Source organism: Bufo bufo, chromosome 9, assembly GCF_905171765.1.
Source record: "Bufo bufo chromosome 9, aBufBuf1.1, whole genome shotgun sequence".
Lineage (NCBI taxonomy): Eukaryota > Metazoa > Chordata > Amphibia > Anura > Bufonidae > Bufo > Bufo bufo.
In genome coordinates, this window is record NC_053397.1 from 89,096,750 (window position 1) to 89,112,184 (window position 15,435).

At 48.6% G+C, this 15,435-nt stretch overlaps 1 protein-coding gene across 1 annotated transcript in view; it reads right to left on the minus strand.

Annotated features, from left to right (window-relative positions):
• Positions 1-15,435, minus strand: part of KIF14 (kinesin family member 14) — an 87,866-nt gene that overhangs the window by 34,271 nt on the left and 38,160 nt on the right. The window contains exons 9-10 of the mRNA XM_040407729.1: positions 3,075-3,247; positions 1,656-1,803 (exon numbers count right to left, since the gene is read on the minus strand). Of these exons, the coding sequence (XP_040263663.1) occupies positions 1,656-1,803; positions 3,075-3,247 (321 nt within the window). The remainder of the gene's footprint in view (positions 1-1,655; positions 1,804-3,074; positions 3,248-15,435) is intronic.

Below are 15,435 nucleotides of genomic sequence, written 5' to 3' on the forward strand. Positions count from 1 at the left end.
TAAATTATAGTATACAATGTCAATCAGCTGCTTCTAAGGCCACCAGGATATTGTCATGCATTAAGCGAGGCATGGACTCGCAGGGCAGGGATATAATATTACAACTTTACAAAAGCGTTGGTGCGGCCTCATCTGGAATATGCAGTTCAGTTCTGGGCACCAGTCCATAGAAAGGGCGCCATGGAGCTGGAGAGAGTACAAAGGAGAGCAACTAAACTGATAAGAGGCATGGAGGGTCTTAGTTATGAAGAAAGGAAAATAATTGAATTTATTTAGTCTTGAGAAGAGACGTCTAAGGGGGGGGGGGGACGACATGATTCACCTATACAAATATATAAATGTGCCTTACAAAAAATACAGTGAAAAACTGTCCCATGTAAAATGCCCTCAAAAGACAAGGGGGCACTGCCTCCGACTGGAGAACAAAAAGTTCAGTCTCCAGAAGCATCAAAGCTACTTTACTGTAAGAACTGTGAATCTGCGGAATAGACTTCCTCAGGACGTGGTCACAGCAGGAACAGTGGGCAGTTTTAAAAAGGGTCTAGATGATTTCTTAAAAGTAAACAACATTAATGCTTATGAAAATGTGTAGAAATCTGAGTCTCACTTCCTTCTGGGATTCGCGTCCCCACCTATCCCTTGGCTGAACTTGATGGACTTATGTCTTTTTTTCAACCTTATCAACTATGTAACTATGACTTCTGTGCATGCCATCAGACAGCATACTTGTTCTCTGTCACATATAGAGGGATCTTTTTTTTTCAAAACAATGAGTGAGAAGATGATCATTTGAACATCCCTCTGCACCTAATTATGCAGTTCATTGAAACCATGGCCCAACATTTATCAACATCCAGATCACGGTGTCAAATAAGTTGCACCAAACATTGTCAACACATAAACATCAATACATTTAATATTTTACACTATCCCTGTCGTGTCCATACCTGATCTTTAGAGTAAAATACGTAAATCACTTCTCTGCCGATACCCATTACAATCTGAATATCTATAATATCTAATATATTTCTGCCAGATGGAAAAGATATTTATAAGTCAGAGAAGACATTCTCGCTTAATGAATGTCACTATCAATCATTTTTATTTATCGCCGTTTAAAAAAAGAAAAACTGTATTCAGCCATTTTCAAACTTTTTTTTTTTTGTGTGTCCCCATATTATGGATGCAACATCCAGATCTCCCGCGGCCCATGGGAGCCAGAGCTATGTACTCTAACCACCGATCTTATGAACCGCAGGAGGCTCAGGTGTTGTGCCTCTAATACCCGAGCATGAAGAACCATGAAGCACCCATAGTATACCTGTCTGAAAGCTTCTATGTTAAAGGGAAGCTGTCACATTGAACATGGTGTTTGAGCTGCAGGCAGCAGGGTACAGAGCAGGAGGTGCTGAGCTACCCATAAAGGCAACTACAATCATCAGGTTGTCTGCTTTCAGGAAATATACAGGTTTTGGGGTGTACATATTTTTTCAGTGAGTGTAATCACTGTACATTATAGGTTGTGTTACTTTTTTTTTTTTTACTCCAGTTGTAATTTAGAATTTTCACATGTCAAAACTGACAATTGACCTGGCTACCAGAGCTTCAAAATTTCCAGACACCCATAGAAGCGAAAGGCTTAAAGCTCCATTTACCTGTGCAGTTCTGACATCTCCTTCTCTTGCTGGCTAAGTTTATGCTTGAGAGATGAAATTTCTTGCTGGCAGCGACGATACTTTTGAGAATCTATACTCCTGGCAGATAGCTGAGATGCTTTTAATTTCTCAATTTCAGATTTCAGTTCTAAATGACAAAATGTGTACATGACTATAAGTAACAGCAAAAAAAACTTAAAATATAAGGTAAACCCAAAAGGACAGTGGCACAGAAATACATACAGCAAATATGCCAGGATAAAGTATTTACAGTAAATAAATCTACCAACCCAAAAAGGACATTTTTACAATTACAGATTTTATAAAGACAAGTTTCAGAATGACACTCTTGAAAGTTAAAAGGGTTGTCTCACCCCACACATTGGTAGTGTCGCTAGTATATGCCACCAATGTCATAAGTGTGGGCCCCACCTCTATCTATAGAATAGAGCCTCACAAAGTGAACGAGAGTGCACTGCATATGCAAAGCCCCCCTCCATTCATTTGTATGGGGGCTGCCAAAAATAGACGAAGGCTGGCTCGGTTACTTTCAGCACTTCCAAAGAAGTGAAGGGAGCAGTGGTTACGCTTGTGCTGTGGACTCTCCATTCATTCCTATGGGAATTCTGAAAATAGCCAAGCATATTTTCAGAACTTCCATGTAAGCAAATGGAGAGCACACCACGCATACGCTGTGCATTCTAATTCACTTTGGGGGTTCCGTTCTAAAGACAGGTGGGGGTCCCAGAGATGGGACCTACACCTATATGACATTGGTAGCATATTGCTAGGATATGCCACCAATGTGTGAGATGACACAACCCCGGAGGGGTTGAAGGGTTTTTCCCACAAATAAAAATCATTTAAATGTTCCTATAACACATGCTGGGCACATTTCAACATAAATGGGCTAGTCTTCGGGGCAAACTCTTAGTTAACGCTAGCCTTAATGTTCTCATGGGATCCACATGCTAGTGTCAGGCAGGCTGTGTGCTTCATGGCAGTGCCCCACAATTCCAATGCATAACACTCCATGTGTCAATGCAACCAGGTTACCATAATGTCCATATTCTTGGTTAGATTGCTGTCAATGCATGCGCAGGGAAAGGAGACAGACAAGACCCGAAATAAGGCTCCAGCATGCACACACAGCACAGACTACTGGCACAGCTGACACAAACAGAGCATGCCTGACCACCAAACTGTACTCCTATTGGTGGACATTGCCAAGAGCAACAGAATTGACGAACAGAGCGCACACAACGAGATGTGCTGCTAAGAAATTCTAATTTTATATTCTAATAAAATATGCAGTCATTTGCTTGTTTGTCTGGGATTGCTGGACATGCACATGGGGAAATAGTTGGGGAAAGACTAGGGCATCAGAGCGCGCAACTCGTCTCATCGCCTTCCACTTACCTCGGATCAGTTTTGCATTCATGTCTTCGTTCACCTTGGCCACGTTTATGATGAGACGGGCCTGTTTTGCATATCGCAGGGTGCTGAGAGTCTCCTCAACATTACTGATGGCAGGGCTGACTGTGGCAATCATTGCTGTTTTTGAATTGCCTCCTAGACTCTCTTTCAACAACCTTTATGGAAATCAGGAAAATAAGAATTAGCAGTCATAACTTTGGTACCACAAGTTACTTTTATCTTTCTGCTTAGAAGAGGGGGCGAAGATAAAACTGCTCTCCATAGATGCCTATGTCAGAACAAACATTATTCACCCTTGGCATGTCACATGTCATCAATAAGATGATTTTATAGGCCAGTGATGGCGAACCTTTTAAAGACCGAGTGCCCAAATCGCAACCCAAAACCCACTTACTTATCACAAAGTGCCAATGGCAATTTAACCTTAATGTTGAGGTTTTATTTTAGAAAAACTCATACATTCACATCTTTTGCTTTAAAAGAAAAATACAATAACAGACCTTTCAATGATACAAACAACTTTTCATTGAAAAGTAAAAAGGTAAAAAATTGCAATTAATGTGATTTTTGCTGTTGTATGCATGCTGACAATTTGTCAAATCTTGGCTCATACTTTGTAAGTTTGAGAGCAACACATGCAGCACTGAGGTCGTCTGTTAGTCTGTTTCTGATGTCAGATTTGATATAATTCAAAGCTGAAAACAGCTGCTCAAAAGCACAAGATGATCCAAACAAAGTAAGTAAAGCAATCGCAAGTGCTTTCATAGACGTAAAGTTATTTGGCAGGGAATTCCACACTTTAAGGATCTCGTTTTCAGAACTAACTGTGCTGTCCTTTGTCATCCCTTCCATCTTCTCAAGTGTTTCACGCAGGTCAGAGAATTTATTTTTCCAGATAGAGCTTTCTTGAAATTCCAATAGCTCCATTTCCAGACTTCCTAAATCTAACCAGTCTAAGCAGGAAAGATCAAGTTCTTCAAATTTGGCTTTATCTGGAGAAATGAGAAAACGCAGGGTTGTCTTGAATTTACGGAATTGTAAAAATCTTTTACTAAAATTCACCTTCGCAGCTGCTAGGATGCTCGAAAATTCCCTGCAGATTTCCTGGTGGCTGGTAGGATTGTCTGCAAATGCTGTAGCATTTTCTAAATGCTTTTTTAGATTTGGAAAATATTTTAACTGCCCACTTTCAAAAACCTGTAGTTTTCTCTCAAATGTTTTGATATCGCAAAACATCCTTTCTGCTGTTTTCCCTCCACCTTGTAGTTGTTTGTTCAGTACATTGAAGTGCAGTGTAAAATCTGTAAAAGACATGAGGTTGGTAAGCCAGGCCATATCAGTGAGCTGTGGATAGTCCTGCTCTTTTTCATTCATAAAGAGCCTAATTTCCTCCAAACAGGCTACAAATCTCTCCAGGACTCGTCCTCTGCTCAGCCACCGTACATTATTGTACATAAGTAAACAATTATACTGGGCCTGAACCTCCTCGAGAAGTGCTTGAAACTGTCGAGAATTCAGAGTGCGAGCCATGATGTAATTCACTATTTTTGTGACATCTTGGAGAACATCGTCCAATTATTTGCTGCTTTCCCTGGCACAAAGAGCTTCTTGGTGTACAATACAATGGAACTGAATGACTTCACGTTTCATTTCTTTAACAAAGAACTGTATGAAACCAGATGTTGCCCCCACCATAGAAGGCGCCCCATCACTAGTAATTGAAACCACTTTTTCTGGTCTTATGTCTTGTGACAAAAAAACCTCCATCACAGCATTGTAGATATCTATCCCTTGTGTTCTTTTAGGCAAAGACACTAGTTTCACCAGCTCTTCTCTCATGATGTCACCAGCAGCATAACGCAAAATTACTGCTAGCCTTGCAGGATTATTTATATCTGTGCTTTCGTCCAAGCACATGGAGTAACAGGCTGCCTTTTGTAAGTCAGTGGTGGGCTGCTGACTAACATCACTGGCCATGCGCTGGACTCGGTCTTTAACAGTATTTCTGCTAAGTGGCATCTCAGAGATGCGCTGAATAATTTTATCCTCGCTTGGGAAATCATGGAAAAGGGAATTACTCCCAGACAGCATGGCCATTTGATAATATCCCCATCAGAGAGGGGCTTACCATGTTTTGCTAGGCATAGTGAAATTTGAAAACTGGCATTTGTCAGATGATTTATTTTAGAAAGGTAGTTGGAAAAAGGAGACTTTTGTATTACTTACCAGTAAAGTCTCTTTCTCGCTCTTCCTTGGGGGACACAGGAAACCATGGGTATAGCTCTGCTCCCTAGGAGGCGTGACACTAAGTGAAAGCTGTAAGCCCCTCCTCCATCAGCTATACCCTTCAGCCTGGAGAGAGAGACTACCAGTTGCGTGTCCAAGTAGTGAAAGATAACCACCAACCGGAAAAAAAGAACTGTCAAGCCCCAACGGGGGCAACCAAGCCGGAACCACAACTGTAAACCCAAATGAAGGGTGGGTGCTGTGTCCCCCAAGGAAGAGCGAGAAAGAGACTTTACTGGTAAGTAATACAAAAGTCTCCTTTTCTCGCCCATATTCCTTGGGGGACACAGGAAACCATGGGACGTTCCAGAGCAGTCCCAGAAGGGAGGGACCAGAACAACTAGACCAACACCAGAGGCATCAATCAACTGCCGCCTGCAACACCAGACGGCCTAAAGCAGCGTCAGCCGACGCATGAGTATGCACCCTGTAGAACTTGGTGAAAGTGTGCAAGGAGGACCACGTGGCCGCCTTGCAAATCTGCTCCGTAGAAGCCCGATTCCTCTGAGCCCAGGAAGCTCCGATCGCTCTAGTGGAGTGAGCGGTAACACCAAGGGGCGGAACCTTGCCCTTGGCGAGATAAGCCTCAGTAACAGCCATCTTGACCAAACGGGCGATAGAAACTTTGGACGCCGCCATCCCTCTGTGCGACCCCTCCGGAACCACAAAGAGCGAGTCAGTACGCCTGAAAGAGCTGGTCACCTCCAGGTAAACCTTGAGCGCCCTGACAACGTCCAGGCGATGAAGCTCCCTCTCCCGGGGGTGGGAAGGGGAAGGACACAAAGAGGGGAGAACGATGTCCTCGTTCAGATGAAAGGCGGAGACCACCTTAGGAAGGAAGGAAGGGACCGGACGAAGGACCACCTTGTCCTGGTGGAACACTAGGAAAGGTTCCAGACAGGAGAGTGCAGCCAATTCGGACACCCTCCGAAGAGAGGTGACGGCCACAAGGAAAATAACCTTGCAGGACAGGAGTCGCAAGGAAAACGTCCGCAGAGGCTCGAAAGGAGAAGCCTGGAGCGCTGAGAGAACCAGGTTCAGGTCCCAGGGCGGTACCGGAGGGCGGTACGGGGGAACCGCGTGAGCCACGCCCTGAAGGAAGGTCTTGACAGGACCAAGGGGGGCCAGTGGGCGCTGAAACAAAATGGACAGCGCAGACACCTGACCCTTCAAAGAACTAAGACCCAGACCATGGGCGAGTCCGCTCTGCAGGAAGGACAAAACAGTGGGGAGAAAAAAGCGGAGCGGAGGAATCCCCAGATCGGCACAGAACCCCAAATAGGTCCTCCAGGTCCTATAATAGATCCTAGAAGAGGACGGCTTGCGGGCACGGATCATGGTGCGGACGACGTCCGCAGAAAAACCCCTACGTGTCAAGACGGTGGTCTCAACAACCACGCCGTCAAACGTAGGGACCTTAAACGCGGGTGGAAGATCGGTCCCTGAGAGAGAAGATCTTCCCTGGCGGGCAGCGGCCAGGGCGCGTCTGCCAGGAGCAGCATGAGGTCGGCATACCAAGACCGGCGGGGCCAGTCCGGAGCGACCAGAATCACCGAGACGCCCTCCGCCGCGATCTTCCGAAGGACTTTGGGCAGGAGTGGGATGGGAGGGAATATGTACGGACGCGCGAAGCCTCGCCAAGGACGAACGAGGGCGTCGGCTCCGCAAGGGACCTTCAGCAGATGGGTCCAGTGTCGCAGAGACAGAAGGGCCGCTCTCAGCTCCAGGACATTGATCGAGAGTTTGGACTCCGATGGAGACCAAATGCCCTGGACGGATCGGGGAGGAAACACGCCTCCCCAGCCCAAGAGACTGGCATCGGTTGTAACCACCAACCAGTTGAGCGGCAGAAAGGACCTGCCCAGAAGAGGGGACTGTAACCACCAGCGGAGAGATGACCGCACCGGAGGCGATAGATGGAAGGGATGATCCAGAGACTGCGGCGATTTGTCCCAGGAGGAGAGGATCGCCCGTTGGAGAGGGCGGGAGTGAAACTGCGCAAATGGGATCGCCTCGAAGCAGGCAACCATCTGCCCCAAGACCCGCATGCAGAAGCGGAAGGACGGTCGACGGTGGAGAAGGAGACCCCGAATCGCCCGGCGGAGGGTCAATCGTTTTTCCGAGGGAAGACGTACCTCCGCCGCTCCCGTGTCTAAAAGCATTCCCAGGAAGACCAGTTGTCTGGAGGGGGGAAGGGAGGACTTGGGGAAGTTGATGACCCAACCGAACCTCGCCAGAGTCTCTAGAGTGAGATCCACGCTGGCAACCGCTTGAGAAAGGGACGGAGCCTTGATGAGGATATCGTCCAAGTACGGTAGCAGAAAAACACCCCTGGAACGGAGTAAGGCCAAAACCGGGGCCAGGACCTTGGTGAACACCCGGGGGGCTGTTGCCAGCCCAAAGGGAAGGGCGACAAATTGGAAGTGGAGGTCCCCCACGGCGAATCGGAGGAAGCGATGGTGACACCGGGCTACCGGAACATGGAGGTAGGCATCCTGTATATCGATGGAAGACATGAAGTCTCCCCGCTCCAGGGAAGCCACCGCGGAACGGAGGGACTCCATCCGAAACCGTCGAAGGAGGAGAAAACGGTTGAGCTTTTTGAGGTCCAAAATGGGCCGCACCGAACCTCCCTTCTTGGGAACTACAAAGAGGTTCGAATAGAACCCTTGGAACCTTTCCTCTAGAGGAACAGGGGTAATCACCCCTCTGTCCAGTAAGGCTTGAACAGCCGCGGAGAACGCAGCCGCGCTTTTCGGGTCCCGCGGCGGGCGGGAGCGAAAGAACCGATCTGGAGGGAAGGACGCGAATTCGATTTTGTATCCGGAGGACACAATTTCGAGAGCCCAGGCGTCGGAGACGTGAGCCATCCAGACGTCCCTGAAAAGGAGGAGCCGGCCCCCCACCCGGGTGGGTGGGGGCGCGCCTTCAGGCAGAGGACTGCTTTGCTGCGGGTGTGCGGGCAGCCTGCGGCCTGCGCCAGGAGGGCTGCGCCCGAAAAAACGGCTTCCTACGCTTATCCTGGGGAGGGGCCGAAGCGGCAGCTGCGGGGGGAGCCCCAGAGTTCCTGCTGGAGGACCGAAAACGAGACGCACCGGGGCGTCCGCGGGGGGCGCCCCTGGCTTGGGGTTGAGGAAGATGGGTGCTTTTACCACCCGTGGCCTCCGAAATAAGCTCGTCTAGGCGGACCCCGAAAAGGCGGGAACCCGCAAACGGTAGCCCCGCCAAGGAACGTTTGGAGGCAGCGTCCGCTTTCCAAACCTTCAGCCAGAGCTCCCTCCTGACGGAAACCGCCAGGGCGGAGGAGCGTGCAATAAGGGCTCCCGCATCAAGGGAGGCCTCACAAACAAAATTCCCGGCCCGAATAATAAGCTGGGCCAAGGAACGTAGGTCCTGGATGGGGACGTCCGAGTCCAACTCCTGCTCCAGCTGCGCACCCCAAGCAGAAATTGCTTTACCTGCCCAAGCAGAGGCAAAAACCGGTCTGAGGGCAGAACCGGAGGCAGCAAAAATGCCCTTGGAAAGGGTCTCCATGCGACGGTCCTCCGCTGACTGAAGAGAGGACCCGTCGGGAACAGGGATGGCCGTGTTCTTTGACAAACGGGCCACAGGGGGGTCCACCTTGGGTGGGGACGACCAGGTGGCCACGACATCGGCCGGAAAAGGATAGCAAATGTCCAGCTTCTTGGGGTTGACAAAACGGGCGTCCGGGCGAGCCCAAGCCTTAGACACCACGGAGGAGAAATCAGAGTGGATTGGAAAAACTTTTGAGGCCTGCCTGGGTCTGATAAAGGAGACGCTAGCTGCGTCAGAGCTAGGGGGGTCATCTTGCACCTTAAAGGTGTCACGAATATCAGAGATGAGTTGACCCATCGCTGAGGCTAGTTTGGACGGCAGGGCCGAGTCCATTTCCAAATCTGAAACCGCCAATTCACCTTCAGAGAGCGAATCCTTTGGAGAGGAGAGGCCCGTCTGAGTGCGCACGCGTGGCGGGGAGAGGGAGGCATCCGAGGAGGAGGCTCGCTCTACTCTAAAACGCTTCTGAGAGTGCCTAGCTCGGGAAGGGTCACTAAGAGAGGGTGAACCCGCCGCAGCAGCAGAAGCGATGGACCCGGAGGGCGCGACAGTAAGAGTGGCGTCCTGCGGGGTAGGCGGCCTGTCTATTAGGCGGCCCACGACATGAGTGAGGCTTTCCACGGCCTGGGACAGGGATCTAGCCCAGTCAGGCGGGTCAGAGGAAGCAGGGAGCGACACAGCGGGCGACTGAGGCTGCGGTGGAGCTCGGCATGCAGGACAGTGCGGATCAGACTGCCCCCGGGGAAAGGCTTCCCTACAAGCGGTACAGGCATGGTACCAAGGCTTGGCAGCTGCAGAAGGGTCTGACATGGTGGAAAAAAAGTTGCACTTAAAGTGGGAGACCCCAGGTGAAAAAACGGGGATCACACCCAAGTAACAGTACTGGTGGCACGGAGGGGGTTAACAGTCCTACCAGACCCAGATGATGCAAGCGGCAGACAGCAAGGGCAGCAGACTGAAGGGAGGCTGTGGAGGAGAGGCGGCAGGCACGGAGGTGAATAGCTTCAGGATCGGACGGCAGAGAGAGTTCCACGCAGCACCTGAGATGTGGAGCCCGACGAACCAGGAAGTAGCGGAGCGCATGTAGGAAGCTCCGCCCCCCCCCCCCCCCCCTTGCCGCGCTGAAGGAGAAGCAGAGCCGCGCGCGCGCGGCAAAATGATTTAACCCCCTAGGTAGATGAAGTGCCGGCCATGAAAAGGTGCCGTTCGCGCCAAGTAAGCCGCCCCCCGCCTGAATGTGACGACTCCTCATACAGCCGTCCCCCTGACTGCCCTGCCGTTGAAGTGGTAATCACCCCCCTAAGAACCACCTTGTCCTGGGTCTGCAACACCAGAACGAAGTCCCCCCCAAATGATGGCCGGTAAAGTTGCCGGCCCCGATATGCCCATGGGGGAGGGGGGGGGGGGTTGATGGACACCACGGAGAGATGTAGCAGCGGTGGGAGGGAGGGAAGGGGAGGCTGGAGCAGCCACTCTCACCATACGCTGTCTTCGCCCTCAATCCATCCAGCAGGGTCGCCCCTTCAGCCACTGGCACCGCAGTGGCAGGAAGCCGGGGGAGGGACTTGGCGTGCGGGCGACCCTTGAGCTGGCGGGACGCAGGGGAGCGAGGCTGCCCTGGTCCACCTTGTCTTCTGTGGGGGAGGCGGCAGTGCGGTATTACCGGCACAGGCGCGACTCAACCCCGGGAGAAAACAGAGGGGTCTAGTGCGCCTCTGTTGTCCCTGTAAGTAGAAAAAAACCGAATTAAAAACAACAAATAACGCAAAAATAAAAAATTATAGGAAAACAACCCTGCCTAAGCAGGGAGTGTCTTGCCTCCTTGGACACTAAGCAAAAACTGGTAGTCTCTCTCTCCAGGCTGAAGGGTATAGCTGATGGAGGAGGGGCTTACAGCTTTCACTTAGTGTCACGCCTCCTAGGGAGCAGAGCTATACCCATGGTTTCCTGTGTCCCCCAAGGAATATGGGCGAGAAAACTACGGTACTGGGAATGATAGCTTCTGAATTTCTCTTCAAGAAACTCTTTTCTTTCAGTTTCACCAAGTGCGGCAACACTTTTGTGGTTGGTGTCCAAATGCCGTCTGACACTTGATGTGCGACACACAACAGTTTCATTACACAGAATGCATAACGCTTTCCCATCGCGTTCAATCACTCCAAATGACTCTGTCCAGGCCTCTTGGAATGATCTTCCACTATCTGTTTTTGCTTTTTTTGCTGCACTCATTTTTGGGTGTTCAAGACCTGGAGTCTACAAATACACAACATAAAAAAAATAAAAATGAAGCACCCAATAAAATCTATCCCCATACCAAAAATAGCTAATACTATTCGTTAACACTAAAGAAATGGATATTAATTTAAATCAACAGTCTACGGCAGTGATTTTTAGCTGGGGTTCCAATTCAATTTGCTTAGCACCAGCACCAGCACAAGAGGGCAATGGAAATGGATCCTGCTAAAAAAAAACTATTGTGTGCATCAGTTATGCATGTTTAGTTCTATCTCAGATAAGTTTTTCAGGTAGAAAAAAAAATCCTGCATGCAGGACAAGGCTACCTTCACATCTGCATTAGTGCATTAGCAGATGTCTGGTAGTATGTTCCAGAAGGCAAGTGGAAGATCATCCAGACAAAAAATGGCAGCATTCTGCTGTTTTTGTCCATCCATCAGGGGTCAGCCAGATGTACTGTATTTTTCGCCCCATAAGACACATTTTTTTCCAGCAAAAGTGGGAGGAAAGTGCTCCAGCGTCTTATGGGGCGAATACTAATGAGCGCTTTCATTATGGCAGTGGCATCCAGAGCAGGAGAGGTGTTTTTTTAATTTTATATGCTCTGTGTCTTGGGGCTGATGAAGAGGCATGGGGGATGACCTGAGACGCATGGGTACTGATGAGACACATGGGGGCTGATGAGAGGCAATTCTTAACTGAGGTCTGATTGGGGCACATTCACATTTGGGTCTGAGCTAAGTCTGATTGAGGTTCTTACTAAAATTGGAGGTTTGATTGGTGGTCTGATCTGAGGTCTAATGAAAAATATTTTTTTCTTATTGTCCTCCTTTAAAACCTAGGTGCGTCTTATGGGCTGGTGCCTCTTATAGGGCGAAACATATTGTAAATGCAATGTCATCTGTACCCCATTATACTTCAACGGATCTGTAAGATAGTGGATTTTCATCCGGCTGCGCTGAATTAAGTTCATCCTGGCAGGCTGTTCTCAGAGGGAACAGCCTGCCAGAATGCAAAGCGCATGTGTGTAAGTAGCCTAAGGCTACATGCACATGACAGGGGAAAAAAAACGTCCATTAAAAACGGACACACTGTCAGTTTTTGATGGCCATTTTGCATCAGTGTGTGCATCCATTTTCTGCCCATGTGTCCATTTTTTATGTCCGTTTTGCATCAGTTTTTCATGTCCGTGAAAAACAGATGAATTTGATTGGCAGTCATTTCTAGACCCACCCTTCTGAGAACACCCACAGGATGGTAGGCCCCCATCTAAAATAATGTCCCCAATAGTGTAGGATTTTTTTTTTCTTTTGCTGCCCCCAGCGTTAATAATGCTCCCATGTAGGCCCCCTGGTAAAATAATGTCCCCCATAGGGTAGGATTTTTTTTTTTTTTTACTGCCCCGAGCTTTAATAATGCCCCCTATTTTGTCCCCAGTTAAAATAATGTCTCCCACAGTGTAAATATATATATTTTTATAGTGCCCCAGCTTTAATAATGCCCCCATGTAGGACCCCAGCTTTAATAATGGCCCCCATAGTGTAGGATTTTTTTTTACTGTCCCCAGCTTTAATAATGTCCCCCATAGTGTGTGTGTGTGTGGTTTTTTTTTAGCACCCTCAGCTTTAATAATGCCCCCAATGTAGGTCCCCATCTTAAATAATGGCCCCCCGTAGGGTATGAATAATTTTTTTTAATGCCCCATCTTAATTTTCTCTTTTTTAAACAATGCCCCCATAATGGTCCACCGTTGTTTCTGTTTTCTTGATTTTACACGGAAAAAAACAAACCACACCTTATCCACTCTCCACCTGTCTCTTCTATCTTCACTGAACAGGACCGTGATGACATCACTGCGCGCTCCCACGTGGTTACGTCACCACACACATCGCAGGTAATTCGGCAGGTCCTGCTCAATGAAGAGAGAAGAGACTGCCGCACCGCGAGCAAAAAAAAAATAACCTACATAGAAAATGCCAGACCGCTGGTACTAAATAATTCTTTATTACAAAATCACATTAATAATTTAACAACATACATGATTAAAAGAATCAGTGCAGGAGATAAAAAGCAACATCGCTGGAGGAGACATACAATGAACGGAGTCCCTATCCTTAAACATGATTGATCAGAAAAAATTATGCATACATAGAATCATACAAGTGGATGCAAGTGGATGAGGTGAGTTTTTTTTTTTTTTTGCTGTGGGTCACCATGGGGGCATTATTTAAACCATGGGGGACACTTTTTTAAACCCCTAAAGAAAGTGTACTCGTCAATTGGCTGTTAAAAACGGTCTTATTGATTTCAGTGGGGTCCGAATGGCTGTGGAAACGGACAAAAATAGGACATGTCCTATTTTTGGACAGATTCTATTCACTGGCTGTGAATAGCCCCATAGACTTTCATTGGTGCTAAAAATGGCTGTGTGACGGACGTTACTTAGACGGCAGTCACACGGCCATTATTCACTGTCGTGTGCATGAGGCCTAAAGGATCACACAGAAATGGATCAAATAAATGCCAAATGTGCAACTGATGCACAAGATTTTTTTTTTACAGGATTCTTTTTTTTTTTTCTTTATTCAGAATGGAAAAATAATGGTAACTTGAACACTTCCCAACTTAGGCTACTTTCACACTAGCGGCAGCCTTCTCCGGCAGGCTTTTCCGGTGGGGGGACAGCCTGCCGGATCCGTAACTACCATGTGCACTGCCGGAAGTTCACCTGGCCCTGTTCGCTATAATTGGGGACCGGCGGAGATCATTTTTTTTCATTAAAATAACATGAGCGGACCAGATATCCTGGACTGGCATTGATTGTGTACAGGGGAGCACACAACATCATAGGTTACTGTGATGCTGTGCATGTTGGGCTGCCGGCGGGGCTAATTTCCCACAATCATAAGATCTTATGATGTTGTGTGCTCCCCTGCACATGATCAATACCAGTCCAGGACATATGGCCCACTCAGGCTAGTTTCACACTAGCGACAGGATGGATCCCTGTTGGATCCGTCCTGCCGCTAGTTTACGCGTAGCCCCGGACTGCTGCTCATCCCCATTGACTATAATGGGGGGGGAATTCCAGCGGCAGCACTTTGTGAGAGGCTGCCGTACTAAATGTCGGACATGTCGTAGTTTTAGTCCAAAGGCCTCTCGCCGAGCGCTGCTGCCGGAACTTCGCCCCCATTATAGTCAATGGGGATGAGCAGCAGTTCGGGGCCACACGTGAACTAGCGGCAGGACGGATCCAACAGGCTGTCGGATCCGTCCTGACGCTAGCGTGAAACTAGCCTTAGACTGGTCGTGTGCATGGGCCCTTAGGGAGGAGGACCCCTCTACCACCTCCCATACACTGGTCTGGAGTCTGGAGGTGTATGAGTGGGGAACAGGGGTGCTTCCTGAGTCCCCTCAGTCAGTGTGAACTTTTACATTAAAAAATAATTATACCAGGGCAGATGTGATTCTCTCACTGCTTGTTCTGCTCCCAGGAACAGCTCATGGGTCCAGGCTGCACCACTCACAGAGCAAGATGATGTTGTACTGACACAGCAGAGGAAGAAGCATAATGCTGATTGGCAGAAGCTCAGCCAACCAGCGTTATGCTTCTACCTGAAACCCACAAGCAGTCACTGACGGAATACTAAAGGGTAGTGAGCTCCCCTGCAATGTTCCGCTCGGTCCTCTGGTTCTGCCTCCGCCCCTCCCATATCACATGTTGCGCTCTCTCTGCTTCCTGATTGCAGGAGGCGCGCAGTGATGAGTCCCTCCCCTCTCACTCCCCTCTGTGTTCGCAGCGCTGATGCCAGTCCCTCCCCTCTGTGTTCGGCGCACATGATGTATGTCCGCTGGAGTCCTCTTTATACATATGGGCTAGGGCGTGCGTGCCGACAGTGAAGGCTCTGCGTGCCCTCTCTGGCACGCGTGCCATAGGTTCGCCATCACGGTTATAGGCTAAATCTAAAGACTATTATTGGGAGCAAACAGTTCAATAGGGGCCTGGATAGTTACTAGATTTCTGGAGAAGGGTCGTTGATCCAGGGTGTTATTCTGATTGCCTTATTGAAGTTGGGAAGGAATTTTTTCCCCTAAAATGAAGAAATATTAGATTACACTTACTGGTAATCTGTTTTCTTTGAGTCTATGACAGCACCCGTGGAGAGACTGCCTCCACCTACTGCGGATAGGAAACAAGAATCAGAACCACCTTTTAAAAGAGGGACTATCCCCTCTACCTCCAGTC